General features: G+C 32.9%; 2 protein-coding genes across 2 annotated transcripts; both read left to right on the top strand.

The window, feature by feature from the left end:
- Positions 1-8,671: 8,671 nt before the first annotated feature.
- Positions 8,672-11,828, top strand: LOC145613926 (uncharacterized). Its single transcript, XM_081668959.1, has 4 exons — positions 8,672-9,361; positions 9,455-10,552; positions 10,651-11,209; positions 11,335-11,828. The coding sequence occupies exons 1-4, from the start codon at positions 8,672-8,674 to the stop codon at positions 11,826-11,828; spliced, it is 2,841 nt and encodes a 946-aa protein (XP_081525085.1).
- An 80-nt stretch (positions 11,829-11,908) lies between these two features.
- Positions 11,909-15,941, top strand: LOC145613927 (uncharacterized). The gene is made up of 5 exons (XM_081668960.1): positions 11,909-12,255; positions 12,337-12,403; positions 13,420-14,710; positions 15,014-15,147; positions 15,333-15,941. The coding sequence occupies exons 1-5, from the start codon at positions 11,909-11,911 to the stop codon at positions 15,939-15,941; spliced, it is 2,448 nt and encodes an 815-aa protein (XP_081525086.1).
- Positions 15,942-18,961: the final 3,020 nt, after the last annotated feature.

An 18,961-nucleotide genomic window follows, 5' to 3' on the forward strand; every position in this document is an offset into this window, starting at 1 on the left:
ATATATTTTTTTTCATCGTCCGGGAGTCGATTTTCTTTTTCGGCCTTGAGTGGTCGTAGGAGGATTTTGTACCTCAATATGTTCCAACCCTTGTTGGAAATTCAGGGAGTTGGGAATTTTGCATTGATTGTGAGTAGGGATGGCAAGTGGGTATAAAAAAGCGGGTCCCGCACCGCACCCGCCCCAATTGGTGCGGGTATGGGTACAAGCTTGGCGGGTATGTAGGCGGGTATGGGTATAAAAGTCATACCCGCCGTGGATAGTGGGTAGGTACTGGATTTTGAGTAATACCCGCCTGACCCGCCCAATACCCGCCTACCCGCCTAATTACCCGCATACCCGCCCAAATACCCACTAATGTAAGAATATTATTATTTTAGTTTTAGTTTTTATTTTTAGGAAATAAGACTATTATTATTTTAGTTTTAGTTTTAGTATTTGTTATGATGTCGGACTACTTTAATTGTTTGTATTTCAAATTAACTATATATTTGCAACAATTTTTATTGTATAATGACTTTTTATATGAGAAATTTATTTAAAAAAACTGATATTTCGTTAGCGGGTAAAGGCGGGTAAACGCAGGTGGTGGATATCCACTTGGGTGGTGGAGCGGGTGTGGGTTTAGGTTTCTACCCGCTTAGGCGGGTGTGGGTGTTGAAAAATTACCCGCCGCAGGTAGCGGGTAGGTGGTGGGTATAAAATATTTTGGCGGGTGTGGGTATGGGGGAGGGGGTACCCGCACCCGCACCGCCCAACTGCCATCCCTAATTGTGAGGGTATATTTTGATTTTTATTGTTTTGAATCAAGTTCATAAAAGATTGCAAATCAAAATTTTGAATGGGATCCATATTCAGAGAAAGCTATAATATTGTACATTCTTTATATTTTTGGTAGGCTTTTAAAGAAGACAATTAAATGATAATAAAATCAATAGGATATTTAGCTTTTATAATACATATATAGAGTAGTTTAATTATGACTAGGTACATACATGATAAATATTAAAAGCCAACCAATAATAACAAAAAAATAGGATAATTTAAATTGATAAACGTTGAATATATTTTTGATTGATAATTGTCATCAAACGAAAACTTTTTTTTTTTGGAAAGAAATCAAACGTTGTTAAATCATGATTGGTATGTATGAATATTTTTTTTGCAACAAGATAAGTACATAATTAAGATAACATAAAACAAGCAACATGATTTTTGTATACAAAAAATTAAAAACAACGTTCATATCTATAAATAAAAATTTGGAACAACGTACATACATTTTTTTTTTAAAACAACGTACATAGATTTTTTTTTTTTTAAGAAATGTACATAAATTATAATGTATTTAAAGAACTAAAAAAATAAATTTATTTTCAAAACACCGTGTTTGGATGTATATATAGGGAAAACACTGTGTATAGTGTATAGAGTTGAGTCTTAAGTTAAGTCTTGAGTTTTAAATGCATTAAAAAAACAAAGTCTTGTCTTAAGATCACAAAATCAAAAAATGATGATGTCATCCTGAGTCTTAAGACTCAGGGCTAATCTTGCTCTAAGGCCCTCCTCATTAAAACTATTATGCTCAAATCAAATCTGCTCTACTCTGTTCTATTTTTAAATCTAATATATATATAGGAAAATTTGTAAATTACCACCCAAATAGTAGACCTGTTTTGAAATTACCACCCGTTTAAATATTTATTTTATTTGGAAAATTTGTGTAAAACTACCCTAAAGATAGAATCATTTGTGAACAACTACCCATTTTTTTTTTATTTGTTTAGAACTACCCATAAGTTTGGAAACGTTTGGGTAGCACTACCCACTAACGTTCTCCGTCCAATTAAAATGTTGTGTTGGCCTAATTTTCACTTTTATCAATTACAATGGCCAATTAATGCTAAAATAAGCAAAAACCCCAATTCAATTAAACCCCCAAACCTTAGAAATCAAAATCCCCAAATAATTTTACACTCATGAACCCTAAAATGAATTCTAATTAAAACCCTAGTTAGGTTAATTAAGGTGAATTGAAACCTTTAAACAAACTCGGAGAGTTAATTGGATGGAAAAAGTGAAAAAAGTGGGCTCCGATAACGTCTTAATTGGACGGAAAATGTTCATGGGTAGTGCTACCCAAACGTTTTCAAACTTGTGGGTAGTTCTAAACAAATAAAAAAATGGGTAGTTGTTCACAAATGACCCTATCTTTAGGGTAGTTCTACACAAAATTTCCATTTTATTTTACCACCCCTTAAATTAAAAAAAGTACTCAGATTCCCACCTTTTTTTAAAAATCCGATGAACTTTCCGTCACTGGTGCCCACATAACGGCTACATTGAGCCTTCATTATTGTTTTCCCCTCGATTTTTTTCTATAACTCATTTCCTTAAACTCAATTTGTTGTTTCTACCCCAAATTCTCCCAAATGATTCTCACAAATTTTGCTAAATTGTATTTGAAGACGACTCTCCCACTAGTGCAGACGCTCAATTTGCAATCAGGTATTCTCAATTCTATTTTAAAATTAGGGTTTTTCACAGATTGTAATTGGGGGAATTTGGGGAATTTTATGAATTAGGGTTCTTCGCACAAATTAATTAGGGAAAATTAGGGGATTTCATGAATTAGGGTTCTTTGTATAGATTACTTTGGGGAAATTGGGGGATTTCATGAATTAGGGTTCTTCCCACAAATTAATTAAGGGAAATTGGGGGATTTCATGAGTTAGGGTTCTTAATGATAGATGATTTTCAGATTTTAGAGAAGTGTAGGGAATATTTCAAGCACCATAACCCCAAGCTTGAACCCCACTGTGATCATACACTAAAGTATGGTGGCGTCCAAAGGGAAAGAAAAGAGAGCAAAAGAGTCGCCAACAAGTTTTAGGAACTTGTAAACCAATCACGAGGTGAAGGTTTCACCCCTTAAACGATCCAAGAGATCGTCAACTCCATAAGGTCTTGAACCAAATAGGGTTCGGGGATGAGGGTACGAATCCAATCTACAAAAGAAGGGACCCGCCCTATAGGCCTCTACTTTATTCTGCTCGTATTTATGTGCGCTTTTGGACTAACATGCAAACATTAGGTTTAGCCCTAAACCTGTTTATCTATGTTGGTTGAATATTAATGCACAAATAAAACTATTATTGGCGATCACTTGAATTAAAATCATATTAGCCTAAACCAAATTATTAATTATCTTATTAAGCGTGATTTCAAATACAAATTCCCTTTAACATGCATAAAAGGCGTGATCAAATAGTATCAAGCAATAATAATAATAATCATAATAATAATCATAATATAATCATAATCATGATAAGGCATAATGAAGCTTAATAATAATAGCAAGATCCTAGACTTGATACTAACAAAATTAATAACAAATCCTAGCATGTCACTAAACAATAAAAATCAAAGCTTTAAACCTAACATGGTACTAACATGATATTAGAAAGAACAAAAGGCACTCTAAACATGATACTAGAAAGCAATAAATAACATCCTAACATGAAACTAGGAATTAATCAAATCTAAACATGCTTTCTACAAGAATAGAGCAATAAGATTACATACTTTGATGCCTCGTACCTCTTTCTAATAACAAAATACACGCGTTAGTAAACTTCAATGAAAATAATAAAAATTAAAGAATTAAATTAAATAATTGAAAGAAATAGCTAAAAAGTTAGACTGGATTTGAGACCAAACCCTCAGAAAATATTAAACCTTGCACGTCTGAGGCAAAGGCAACTTCGAACTTGGCTAGGTGTTTCAAGATCTTGTGAATGCGGAATTGTGTTTGTAAAAAGCTAGTTTAGAAAAACAAGAGGGAAAGAACAAGGTATATTGCTTAGAGAGAGAATAGAGAGAATTAATGATTGTTGATGAGAGTTGATGAATAAAAACAGAGGTTCGGGACCCTATTTATAAGAAAATAGTCCAGAAAATCATAGAATTTGATAAGGAATAAAACTCCACGCTGTCGCCAACAAACCGACCTTGTCTCCAGAAATTCATCTTGTCGCCAGGCGACAGACTTGTCGTTTGGCGACAAAGACAGTTTTTTTGCGGATTTTGTTTTTATCATATCTTTTGATCCAGAAGTCCAAATAAGTCATAGAATATGTCGTTGGAAAGCTCTTGTAGTCTAATTTCCAGTGCAATTTGAATCAGATTAAAATATTTTGTAGATAAAAAGATATGACCGAAATAGTAGAAGGGTGTCAGTTTTGGATAGAGTTTCGTATATCTTTCATATCTTTTTCGTTATAGCTCGGATTTATTATTATAATATATCATTGGAAAGATAATTCCAAGATCTATCCAACCATATAAAATTTGGATAAAAAATATGAGGCACGAAAATAATATCCGACTATCTTTGAACATCTTTAAATTCGAATACAATTAGGACTTTAAAAAAGGAAAGTTTTATTCAAATTCAAACTCTATGATCTTATCTTTTCAAAAAAGGATAATTAAGATCTTTTAGAAACTTATACAAGATTCTAATTAATCCTAATTAGTTTAGGAATAGGATTAAACCTTTGGACCCTCCTCATGATCATTGGGTCGTAGGTAAAATTCGATATGGGCCCAGTTTAGTATTTTGGCCATAACTTCCTCATTATTCATCGGAATTGGGCTTATAATATATCTTTGGAAAGGTCTTTTCGAGCCTCATCCAATTACACCATCATTGGACCCTTATTATGGACCAAACTGAAATGGACTGGACATTTTCATAAAACAGAGTGGGTTTTCGAAAATAGAAAGAAGGATTTTTAATAAAAACTAACCGCAACACAAGACTTTTCATACTTTCACCTCATTCGATTATGGTTCGACGCGAAAGGTATTCATTACTGGGTTTGGTTTTGGGGAGACACAATTGGGTGTCTACAAGAAGATAGATGATTTTTAAGAGATTTAATGAAGAAATTGAAAGAGGGAAATGGTTTAGCTGAGTGCAATAGAATAGTGAGAGTGTGAAATCGAGAGAAAAGAAGAAAAAAAAAGGAGGGAAATAAGTAAGGTGGACGCCATTGACGGAAAAGCCACCGGATTTATGAAAAAGGCGGGAATCTGAGTATTTTTTTAATTTAAGGGGTGGTAAAATAAAATAAAAATTTAAACGGGTGGTAACTTCAAAACAGGTCTCCTATTTGGGTGGTAATTTACAAATTTTCCATATACATATACGAAAATTCTATAGTAAATGACGCGTACCGCTATGTACCACTAAAGCAACGTACCGCTATGTACCACTAATAAATTTAATTAAATATATTATTTATTTTTTGTATTTGTTAAACACAAGTTGACTTTAGCTAAGATGGTAAATTGCATTATCACTTTGATTAGTGGTTTAAGGATCAAATCTATGTGCTCACCATATTTTTTTTTCCTTCTCATATTTTTAAATTTTTTATTTATTTCACGTCATACAACCTCTTATGATTACTCGTAGAACTACTTTATATATAAAAAATACTTATCAATTTTGAATCCTTCTCAATACTTGTTTGATTTATTTTACATCATACTATCTATTTAGATTATTTGTAGGACTACTTTTTATACAAAAATACTAACTTATCAATTTTGAATCCTTATCAAATCCACCAAAGTTATAATTACTCATTCTTGTAAACTAAATTTTATTAATTGTATGTCATGTCATTTACAAAATATATGTAATACCCCGTATTTTCATACGTATTTTCCTAATTAATTAATTAGGAATTATTTTATAAAAAGGGTATTTAGTAAATTTATTATTTGGAGCCAAAATAATATTTGAATTTTGGCACCAAAAGTATTTTGAAACTTAATTATTATTTTAATTTGGATAAGATTTATTATCCATTTATCTTATCTTAAACACCAGATTATTTACATATGTCGGATAGTTTAATTAAAGAAAAATTATATTTTATTTATTATATTAAATGGCCGAAAATTCCCATTTATTTAGCTAGGAAATTCGGATTTTCTATGTATAGAAAATCTGATTTTCTTAGTTAATTATTGGTGAAAAATTGGTAATTAATTAATTAATTATTTAATTATTCTATATTATTTACACAATTATTTTTATTCCTTAAACCGAGCAAAATCTTCCTAAATACTAGTAAGGGAATCTCCTATTTTCCTTAATTCTAATTCTCCATCTTTTTAGTATCCAATCATCATATTCTCTTGCCTTTTGTTCCTCTTGATTATTCCCCAAGTTATTCTATTTTCCTTATTATTTTTCATGACATACATACATTCCATATTCAAGTATACACAATCACCTTAATATCTAAACTTTCCTTAATTCTTTACTCACTTCTCCAAGTAATCTCTTAAACCCTAATTACCATAATTATTCCTACATTTTCCTACCATAATTCATGCTCATAATAGCCTGTAAATACCCTTCATACCTCTCACATTTTTCACACCAATACTCTTCTTTTCTTCTCCTCAATTTTACACAAATCATCCCCTTTATCTTTGAAGCCAATTTTCGGGCACTTCTGGTCAGTTTTTAGGGTATTGACGTTTCACAGAAAGTTGTTCCTCTCGAAAAGTCCTTGAGGTTAGGCTCAAGAATCACCCAATTCGGAGCTATATCAAAGGAGTTATAGCCTCTGCAAGTTCTACCTATTATTTCCTACGCAAATCCAATTCTTCTCTTTTTCTGGTTTCTTATATTTTTTTCTTCTCTTCTGTTATTCAATTATTATTATTATTATTATTATTATTATTATTATTGTTATTATTATTATTATTATTATTATAATTATTATTATGGGGGATTTATAAAAATTATTATGAGTAGTTTTAATTATATAAAATCATATTTTTAATGATGTTCATGTACATATAGATGGGGGTTTTTAATTATTTGTTAACCTTATTAAGGTTATATTTATTTGTAGGGTGTGTTCTATCAAGATTCATGATGTTCTTTTGGTATGTTTTTTCTAAGCAAGGATCAAGGTACGTTAGGTGGCTAGATACCTTTGAAAGTGATTGGTTTAAATAACATGTTTTATATGATTTGATTGGTGATTGAATTAAATTGATTTGAATTATGATTTTGAAATAAATTATGTTTGGATGTATTGATAAAAAGTATATTGAATGATTGATTTTTAAATCATGTTTTTAATGGTTTGAATTACTTATCATGTTTGGATTTGATTCGAAAAGTTTATTGAATTAAATAGAAGGTTTTTCAAGGAAGAGTTATTGATTTTGAAAAGTCATTAACATTAGATTTTTATTCTCAAGTATTTATTTAAAAGGTTTTTATTTTAAAAGTATGTGGAATAATTAAAAAGGAGTTTGAATTATATTGGAATTATTGGATTTGAAAAGGATTTATTGAACCATGAATTATTATTAATGCTTTATAAGCATGTTGGTAATCCCACTATGTGGATTTGGTTTATTGATGAGGCCTTGGACTTTGTATGACCGGGTCTTTCCTCAAGAATAGCCTTGTAATATAAGGAGACTAGCTTGGGGGGGGGGGTGCACACTTGGGTGAGGAATTGGATTAAAAGAAATTGGTTCAAAAAGGAATTGGATTTTAAAGGAATTGGTTTATCAAGTATTTTGAAAGTTGAATCATTGGAATTGGTTTTGAATCATGAGTTTTGGAATTATTGGATTAATTATTGGAATTGATTTTAAAGCATGTTTGCGAATAAATTGAATTTACATTATCTTGCACTTATTGACTTAGCATAATTTGCTAATCCGTATTTCTTATTTGTTTTGGTTCGCCCTGTTTACCGTAATGGTAAGCAGTGTTGACTATTTTCAGGTGGAGTCATGAATGAGCATATGGGAGTCCCGGGATTTGCTTCACCTAGTTTAGGAACGCTTTCCGTAGAAATTGCTTAATTATAAATTAATTCCTTAATTGCGTGGTTTAAAAACTTATTCCCGCGGTACTGTCCACGTAGGACTGGTACCGGCTTCGTAATTTTTTTTTAATTTTTAATTCAGTAAAGAACCGCTAACGGTGATAGCGGTTCTATACACTAGAAGAATCGTATAGAACCGCTAACACTATTAGCGGTTCTTATGTAATAACCGTTAACGTTATTAGCGTTTCTTTTTTAATTTAATAATATCACACCTACTTAGAATATCCTTTGCAATTCCTATTGACAAATTATACGAAAAACAAAGGAGAGCAATAGAGCACTATAGCAGCGACCACGAGAATTCATAGCAGCGATCACCAAAAACGACCACGACGGCAGTGGTTCACGGAGACGTCCGTACGATCTCCACGGCAGCTGCTCAACGCCCATAATTTGTCCCAATTGTATCTTTCTACCGTCAATTGTGAGAGGTTAGCCCTAATTTTCCTTTTTTTAATTTTTTTATTCATATGTATATTGTAGTTTAATTCCTAATTTAATTTGATAATAGGTGTATGTATGAGCGTAAATTTCTAAAATTTCATGGTGATAATGAAAAATTTTTATGAGTATAATTTGATGCTTTACTTGAGTGGTGGAATTTGTTCATGTGAGAGCTCTGTTCCAGTAATATGGTTCTTCAAACAATATCATTGCATGCAATAATTCTTTAATTTATTTCTTTATTTGGTTATCAAGTTATATCATTGCTGGAATTCTTTATTTAGAATATGGAGATGTCAAATTTCCCTCTACTCTGTTTTATGCGCAGGGAACTTGTAGAAACAGGATGTGACGTGTCATATATTGGTGGTGAGAATAGATTTTTGCTAGTCAGTAGTTCTATGGGTTTCTCAGAGGTTCTGAGTAAGATATATGAAGTTGTGGGGTGTGATTCTCGATATTTTGAGTTGAAGATGAGAATGAGGTATCCTACACACAACTCATATGTAGCCATTCGATTGAATGATGATAGCTCATTAAAAGACATGTGGGCTGCTGTAAGACAATATTCAATGTCTAATATTCAATTGTATTTAGAATTGGTTCCCAAGCAAGCAAGTGTGGTAGATAACACGGGTTCTTTTCCTACCGTTCAATCTTTGTCGGGTATGGTCCCAAACTCGCCGGGAAGAATTCCTAATGAAGGGAGGGCATCCTTTACAAAAATGCTTAATGATGATCATTATGTTGTTGATCATTTATCGGATGTTACTTCTCCAACACCCTCACCTCAATCAGGCTTTTCTTCCTTTGGTGAGTATAATTCATTACACCCCGAGCTAGATACGCTAGGTGATGATGTTATGGTGGATAGTGATGAGGGTGAAGATGATGATGTGAGAGAAGCTAATGAGATAATTATTAAGGAAAGTGCACCAACACAGGATTTTAACAATGTTCCAGATGTAGACCCAAAAGTGCTTGATTCTTGGAGAACTTGGTCGGGGAACAACAACTTTTCTCTTCGGGGTGAGTTTAAAGTTGGTCAAGAGTTTGATACTTTGTAGCAGTTAAAAGACGCTGTTAAACAATATTCTATATCCAAAAATCAAACTTTTCGAGTGAAGGAAGTGCAGCCTGAAAAATATGCTGTTGAGTGCATAAGAAAGGAAAAGTGCAAATGTCCTTGGAGGTTGCGTGCAATCAAGTTACCAGCACTTCCCATATTTAGAATTGTGAAGTACGAAGGACCTCATGCAAGCACATGTGTTGGTGAAATTAATAATCTTGACCATCCCCTTTTGTCGTCTGATTTTGTGTGTGGTGTTATACTTGATCTCAAACGAGCCGACCCTTCTTTAAAAGTTTGTGTTATAGTGCAAGTTATTAAAGATCGACTTCGATATACCATAACATACAAAAGGGCTTGGTTAGCCAAGCAGAAGGCAATTACTACTATTTTTGGGGATTGGGATAAATCATATGAAGAGTTACCCAAATTTATGCAAGCTTTAAAAGAGTCGAATGAGGGTACAGTGGTTCATTGGTGTACAACACCAACATTAGACCCTTCTACTCATGTGTTCTTGAGAGTTTTTTGGGCGTTCAAGCCATCTATTGATGGCTTTAACCATTGTCGCCCACTTATTACCATCGATGGAACCCATCTTTATGGAAAATACAAGGGGACACTTCTCATTGCCATGGCCACGGATGCTAATTTTCAGTTGTTTCCTCTTGCTTTTGCCGTTGTTGAAGGTGAGACTGGTGATGCATGGGAATTGTTCATGTTATGCATACGACAATTTGTTACTCAAAGAGAGGGTCTTTGTGTCATTTCAGATAGGCATGCCTCGATTTTGAAAACAATGACTGTTGTGGGAAGTGGATGGGAAGAACAACATGCTCATCACAGGTTTTGTATTCGTCATCTAGCCTCAAATTTCAACTCCAAATTTAAGAATGCTCACTTGAAAAACCTACTTGGTCGTGCCGTGGATGCACATCAAAAGAATAAGTTCATACACTACTTTAACAAGATCGGTGAATTGAAATTGGAAGCACGTGAATGGTTGGCAGAGAAGCCATTGTATAAGTGGTCAATCTATCATGATGGTGGTTTTAGGTACGGTATACGAACCACAAATATGTTAGAGTGCTTCAATGGGGTAATGAAAGGAGCTCGTTTATTACCTATTACTGCTATAGTTAAAATGACGTTCTATAGAGTGAATTCTTAGCTTACTTTGTGACTAGACGTGGTTAGGGTAAAAGAAGACTGCAAGAAGGTTATGAGTACAGTGAAAAGGCATTGAAAACTATCGATGATAACTTTAAAAAATCAGCAGCACATAAGGTTGATCCTTTTGATTATGAGAAGGGCTTGTTTGCAGTTGAAACTGGTTGTGGTAATCGAGCTTCTGGAAAAGGTGGTCATGTGCATACTGTGAACCTATCTAAAAGGGCTTGTACATGTCAAAAACTGACCATCTATAAGCTTCCATGCTCTCATGTTTTAGCTGTTTGTCGGCATCGAAGCTTATCATATGCTGATTTTGTTGACCCTTTCTTCAGAACAACAGAGTATAGGAATACTTATAAGAGCACTTTCATGCCTGTACCTGATGTTTCGAGATGGCCTCCATATGTTGGCCCTAAAATTATTGCCCCCCTACTCAAAAGCGCGCCCCTGGACGCACCCCTTCAAGTAGGTTTCGAAACGAGATGGATGAAAAGACACGAGCAAAAAAGCAATGCAGCATATGTCATTTTAGAGGGCATAACAAGACCACTTGTAGATATAGGAATAACAGTCAAATTTTGGGGTAAATCAATTTTATTTATTTTTTACAATTTACATTAGTCAGCATGCTTGTGTTTAACATTCAATAATTGTAATTATACAATATGCAATCATGTGTTAACCTATTTGCATTTATTTTTAATTCAGGTCAAATGGTCCACTCGGGCCCCCTTAACCGTTCCGTTCTTATTTACCAGGAGGATCATAGGAGTGAGGATGTGTGGAAAGGAGTAGCACGAGGAGATAAGGTATTGTCATGTAGGAAGCATTTATTTTCTTCGACTCGGAATTGGGTAGTAGATGATCGAATGCTAAGTTATGTTAAGCAAGAAGGATTCTATGGAGTGCACAGACTACGATGTTCTGTAGGTCTTGATCGACCTCTCATTACCGCTTTGGTTGAGAGGTGGAGACAAGAAACGCATACATTCCACTTGGCAGTTGGTGAGGCAACTATTACTTTAGGGGATGTGGCAGTCTTGTTAGGGCTGCGAGTACACGGTGATGCTGTCATCGGATCCACTTCTCAAAAATGGTCTGCACTTGTAGAAGAATTGCTAGGAGTTATACCTGGAGTTGATGATACAACTCAGAAGCCAGCACTCAAGCTAAGGGTCCTGCACTCAGATTATATTGGTTGAGGAAAAACTTCTCAAACTTATCCTCGGATGCTGATGACCTTACAGTGCAGAGATTTGCAAGAGCATATATACATATGCTTATGGGATCTGTTTTGTTTGCTAATAAGAGTGGTGATGCAGTTCAGCTTATTTACTTACCACTTTTGACAGATCTTTATACAGCAAGAAACTATAGTTGGGGTAGTGCAACGCTTACCTTTTTGTATAGGCAATTATGTCGAGCTTGTAGACGTGACGCAAAGGAGATAGGAGGACCTTTGTTATTGCTTCAGTTATGGTCATGGGAGCATATACACATTGGTGTACCAACAATATCTCGACTTCGACAGGCCGGCAATAATCCTCCAGAGCAGCAGCCTGAGGATGTAACAGATCCTCAGATACTTGGCTCTCAACATATGAAGGGCATTGACCCTTTAGCATGTAGGTACATCTGATTCTAGTTATAGGTTCTATCCTTTTTTTTTTTTAACTTGATATTTATACTCTAATTTCAGTTGGTTAACAGGGGCGGTTCTGGGCCGGAGCGGGGTGTTCGACGGAACAGGGCCCCCCAGCCCAAAATTCAGATATATGTAATTAAGTTGTACATAATATCACAAGATTATAGTTGGAGTATTGGTTATAACACTTATGCTTTGTGTACGAGACCTAGTTTCAAGCCTTGGGGCCAGCAATTTTTTTATTTTTTTGGGAAATAAAGTGTAGTAGTGTACAGCTGTATGGCAGTCAAATTCAATGAAGTGAATGAACTAAGTCACTTCTCTAGAATACTCCGCCCAAACCTTTCCTCTTCTCCAATATTTTTCTCCAAAAAAACTTTCAATCTATCATTCAATTAATTCCAAGTCGTATATATCATTCAATTAATTTCACTCTATATTTCCAAAATTAATTTCACACTTATCTATTTTAACATCTTGTTTTCAACATTTTTAATTTACTTTTTATTAGTATCTTCAATCATTCAATTAGCCCAAAAATATTTCATCTTCCAAAATAATTTTGCCCATATTAATTCATAATTTCAACGGTTAAATCTTCAATTTTAAGATGAAATTAATTATTAAACCGTCGTTAATCCCCCAAATTTTTCTATATATGCAATTTACTAGGTTTTTAAATTTTATAAATAAAAAAAGAAATCTTTAAGATAATATTAATTCCAAAATTATTTGCAAGTACTGTGAGTACAGCTAGTAATTGGAAAAAATTTCATCACAAACCTCTTTGGAATCGACATTGGATATGGATACGCCTATGGAGTACGGTATGTGTTTAATCTGCTTTTTTTTACCTGTTAAATCTGTTACTGTTTGATAATATTATGCTTTTGAATTTTTTTTTTGTTAAATTTTAGCAATTACTATGTATAAATTATTCATAAGTTTTTATTTTTATTTTTTTTTATTGATTACAGCGGTTGATGAATGGTTTTGATGGAGTATTGGATTTCTGTCGAATTCAATCGTTGGCTTGTTCCAAGTTTTTCCGGTGATATTTTTCCTCTCTATCAAATATTTTGTGTAATTGTGTTTAAAATGTTTCGAAAGTATCCATCTGGGCATGAAAAACGCAATAAAAAAAGAAGGAAGATCAATTCATTCAATCACAAAAAGGTGCTTTAGATAAGTTTTTTGTAATAGTGCCACAGTCAACTGAAAATCCTATTGATTCAGAGTTAAAAGAAAATAATGATAATGTTGGTGGTGATAATGTTAATTTTGATAATGATAATGTAGATGTGATAAATGACAATGTTAATGTTGATGATAATAATATTAATGTTGAGCAAGAAGATGTGAATCTGAATAATGTTAATGATTTTGAACAAAATGTGGAGGAAAATTCAGACCATAATATTCACAATGTTGAAGAAAATGATTTTGTTTCTCGTGATATATATGATCCAAGGATATGGGAAGCTCTTGATCAGAAGTCGATTGATATTTTGGCTCTCAATGGCCCTAAAAGAGACTTAACCATAGTGAAAGGCCCTAAAGACAAAGTATCTAGGAGATTTACTTCAAATTTATATACTAGGTATTTGCCTAATGGTGAAACTTGTGATAGAGATTGGCTTGTTTATTTTAAAGATATTGACAAAGTATTTTGTTTTTGCTATAAAATTTTCAAAAAGGGTATCGGAAAAGGCAATTTGGTAAATGAAGGATATAATGATTGGTCACATGTTAGTAATAGACTTAAAGAACATGAAACAAGTGTTGATCACGTTTTGAACATGGGTGCTTGGTGTGAACTAAGAAATAGATTGAAAAATAATGAAACAATAGACAAAATTACCCAACACCAATTTCATAAAGAAAAGGAGTACTGGAAAAGTGTCATTATTAGAATTATTGCTATTGTGAAGTTCCTTGGTAAAAATAACCTTGCATTTCGTGGGAAACATGAAAGGTTATATCAAAGTAGCAATGGAAATTTTTTAGGTTTGATTGAAATGTTGGCTGAATTTGATCCTGTGATTATTGAGCATGTTCGTCGTATTGAGAATGGGATTATTCATCATCATTATCTTAGCCATGAAATTCAGAATGAATTGATACTCTTACTTGCTTCTAAAATCAATAATGCTATCATGAAGAAAATAAAAGAAGCAAAATATTTTTCTGTGATGTTGGATTGTACACCTGATGCTAGTCATCAGGAACAAATGAATTTAATTTTAAGGTGTGTTGACAAATGTTCAAATTCTTATAAAGTGAAAGAATTTTTTATTGAGTTCTTACAAGTTAATGATACTACTGGTCTAGAACTGTTTAAAGTGTTAGAAAATGTGTTAATATCTCATGATCTTGACATAGATAATATAAGGGGACAAGGATATGATAATGGTTCTAACATGAAAGGTAAACATCAAGGTGTGCAAAAGAGACTATTGGAATCCTAGAGCTTTTGATTCTCCGTGTGGTTGTCATAGTCTTAATTTAGTTTTGTGTGACATTGCAAATGCTTCTCCTAAAGCAAGGGAATACTTTGGTATAGTCCAACGTATTTATACTATATTTGTTGGTTCTACTAAGAGATGACATATTTTAAAAGAAAATGTTAAAGGTTTAACTCTTAAATCATTATCTGCCACTCGATGGGAAAGTCGTGTTGAAAGTATCAAAGCAATCAGATTTCAAAAATACCTGAGATACGTGAAGCATTACTTGAAGTAGCTGAAGTAGCTGATGCTGACAATGATCATAAACTTCAAAGTGAAGCTAGATCTTTAGCAAATAATGAACTTGATAGTTTTGAATTTTTGCTTGCTATAATCATTTGGTATGAAATTTTATGTGCTGTAAACTTTGTTAGTAAACAATTACAATCCCAGGATATGCTGATTGATATCGCCATTGGTGAGATTAAAGGGTTGATTTCCTTTTTTAAAAAATATAGGGGGAATGGTTTTTCAAAGGCCATAGATATTGCAAAAAAATTAGCTATTGAAGTTGGCATTGATCCTGTATTTCCACAAAGACGTATAATACGTAGAAAAGACAATTTGATGAGATAGATGGTGATGAAACACTATTATCTCCTGAGGAATCATTTACAATCCAATATTTTATATACATTGTGGATCAAACTATTGCATCATTGGAAAAAAGGTTTGAACAATATGAATCGTATGATAATATCTTTGGCTTTTTGTTCAATTCTGATAAGTTGCATTCAATGGATGATGAGAAACTTTTATCTTCTTGTTTAGCTTTTGAAAATGCTCTTAAGAAAGGCGAGGTTTCTGATGTTCATGGAGAGGATTTATTTATTGAGTTAACATGGTTTAGAGAGTTTTTACCCAAGGAGAAAATGGGAGCAATTGATTTATTGAATTTTTTAAAACGATATACTTGCTTCCCAAATGCAACAATTGCTTATAGGATATTACTAACAATTCCTATTATTGTTGCTTATGCAGAACGGAGTTTTTCAAAGTTGAAGTTGCTGAAATCGTACTTAAGGACGACAATGTCACAAGAAAGATTAAATGGACTCGCTTTGATGGCTATTGAATCTGATCTTTTAGATGAAGTCGATATGGAGAATGTCATCGATGACTTTGCTACAAAACATACAAGAAGAGCTACTCTTTTTAAGTGATTTCTAGGAACAATCAAACTTTGATATTTTGTAGTATGATTTGTAGCTTGGATGTTATGTTATTTAAGTTGTTTTGTTTGCTGATGATCAGCAGCCTTTTTAGGCCCAAGGATCATGGCCACATTGTGCTTCTTGATCCTAATTTTGTTAACCTTAATCATCTCCCTTTTATTTTAAAAAAATGATGAATTTTCTAATGTAATGAATTTTTTTTTATCAATTAAAAATTAGGTATTAAATTTATGAACTATAAGGCCCCATTTTAAAAAGTTAAACAGGGCCCCAAATTTTTTTTGCAATTTTAGCCCTGGCACTGTTGGTTACGTGTATACCTTACGCGCGTGGAATCAGCTAGCGGTGACCTTTCATATTACAGGGACGCATTGGATCACCAAAGTGATGATCAGGTATAATTTTTGCAAACTGCTAGCTTCCCCTTTGCTTTCCTCTTTTTTTTTTCGTTTTTGTTGGTTTATTACTAGTTTTCTGTTGTCAGATACTATGTGTGTTTTAGCAACTTTTAATCTTAGAATTACAATTTCTGATAGTTTGAACAATTCTCTACTTTAACAATTCTCTAACAGTTCACAAGATAAAGATTGATACATTTTATTACAAACAGTAAAATAGAAGCTCAAAATACAATGCAAACTTCTTTATTTTAACATATTTGTAGTCCTTCAATTCTTATGTCTTAATGCAGATTCGGTATAGATTCTTATATAATTTCAGCATCATATGAGCTATGATAAGTGCCAAACTTGTTGGTGAACCCACTTAATGAACAAAATGTTGCCATGCTAATTTACTACTTTTATAATGCTTTAGAGTAGTTGATTCATCTGTGGTTATAAGGCGGTGGTGGGAAGGTGGCGGGTTTGGGTGGTGACGAGATTCAACCTTGGTGAGGATAGGTCAGGTGCCACAGTTGGGGATAAAATAGGGTTAAGTTAGTCATTAAGTCTTCGTTAACTAGGGTTAGGCTTATAATTTCATAATATTGTCATTATTATTACCATTGGATTAGTAAAAGTAATTGGAGTTTACCAAGGATAATACAAAATTTTACAAGTTACCAATGAGAAAATTAAAAACTATCGTGTTACCAAAGATAATCTCTCAAATTTTATTCTAAATTCAACGGAAAATGTAGAACAACTTGTAATTTTGATAAGATTACTTGTCGACTAATACTATACTTATCTATATATTTGTCTATATCTGTATTTAAATTTATACTTAGGGCTTGTTTGGTTCACCTTATTTTTACTTATCTAAACTTATTTGATCTGATTTGATTTTATTTGATATGATCTGGTCTAGTCTGATCTGATCTGATCTGAATGTCAAATTTGGCCACACTTTGACCTTAAATATACGATAATTTATACTGAAAAAATATATTAAGTGGAGTCTTGTTAGCTTCATAATAATGTGTATTTTATTAATATTTGATTTTCAGATTATTTTTTCATTACGAAATTAAAGATATTTAGCGATAAAAAACTGCTAAAAAACAATGATCTGATCTGAACTTATTTTTTCTAATCTGATCAAAACTTATTTTTTTAATCGGATTTGATCTAACTTATTTTTTTTATCTGATCTGAACTTATTTTTTATGAATTAAGTTTAAATAAGGTGAACTAAACAAGGACTTAGTATTTAAAAACACAAACCAGGCCATCAGCATCATCATGCCACATGTAATTTTATTATTCATTAATGCCACATGTTACCTTTTTTTAATCTTTCTTACTTTAATCTCTGTAGACACCAAATTGTGTCTCCCCAAAACCAAACCCAGTGATGAATGCCTGTCACGTCGAACCATAATCGAATGAGGTGAAAGTGTGAAAAGTCAAGTGTTGCGGTTAGTTTTTATTAAAATCCTTCCTTCTGTTTTCGAAAACCCACTCTATTTTATAAGAACGTCCAATCCAATTTAGTTTGGTCCATGATAAGGGTCCAATAATGGTGTAGTTGGATGGGGCTCGAAGAGACCTTTCCAACGATATATTATAAGCCCAATTCCGATGAATAATGAGGAAGTTATGGCCAAAATACTAAACTGGGCCCAAACCGGATTTTACCTACGACCCAATGATCATGTGGAGGGTCCAAAGGTTTAATCCTATTCCTAAACTAATTAGGATTGATTAGAATCTTCTATAAGTTTCTAAAATATCTTAATTATCCTTTTTTGAAAAGATAAGATCATAGAATTTAATTTAAATAAAACTTTCCTTTTTTAAAACTTTCCTAATTCTATTCGGATTTAAACTTGTCCAAAGATAGTCAGATATTATTTTCGTGCCTCATATTTTTTATCCAAATTTCATATGGTTGGATAGATCTTGAAATTATCTTTCCAATGATATATTATAATATTAAATCCGAGCTATAACGAAAAAGATATTAAAGATATACGAAACTCTATCCAAAACTGACACCCTTTCACTATTTCGTCCATATCTTTTTATCTACAAAAGATTTTAATCTGATTCCAATTGCATTAGAAAGTAGACTTCAAGAGCTTTCCAACGACATATTATATGACTTATTTGGACTTCTAGATCAAAAGATATGATAAAAACAAAATCCGCAAAAACTGTCTCTGTCGCCAAACGACAGTTTTGTCGCCTCGCGACAGACTCTGTCGCCTGGCGACAAGATAAATCTTTGGTGACAAGGTCGGTTTGTTAGCAACAGCGTGCAGTTTTATTCCTTATCAAATTCTATGATTTTTTGGACTATTTCCTTATAAATAGGGTCCTCGACCTCTGTTTTTATTCATGATCAATTACAATCAACAATCATTCACAATCATCAACTCTTTCTCAATTCTCTCTATTCCCTCTCAAGAATTATTTAATTCTTTTTTTTTTCTCTCTCTTTCTAAACCAACCTTTTTTCAAACACAATTCCGCATTCACAAGACTTAGAATCTCTTAGCCAAGTTCGAAGTTGCCTTCGTCCTAGACGTGAAAGGTTGATAATTTCTGAGGGTTTGGTCCAAA

The sequence above is a fragment of the Chenopodium album genome, chromosome 25 (genome assembly GCF_948465745.1).
Source record: "Chenopodium album chromosome 25, dcCheAlbu1.1, whole genome shotgun sequence".
NCBI classification, from domain to species: domain Eukaryota; kingdom Viridiplantae; phylum Streptophyta; class Magnoliopsida; order Caryophyllales; family Amaranthaceae; genus Chenopodium; species Chenopodium album.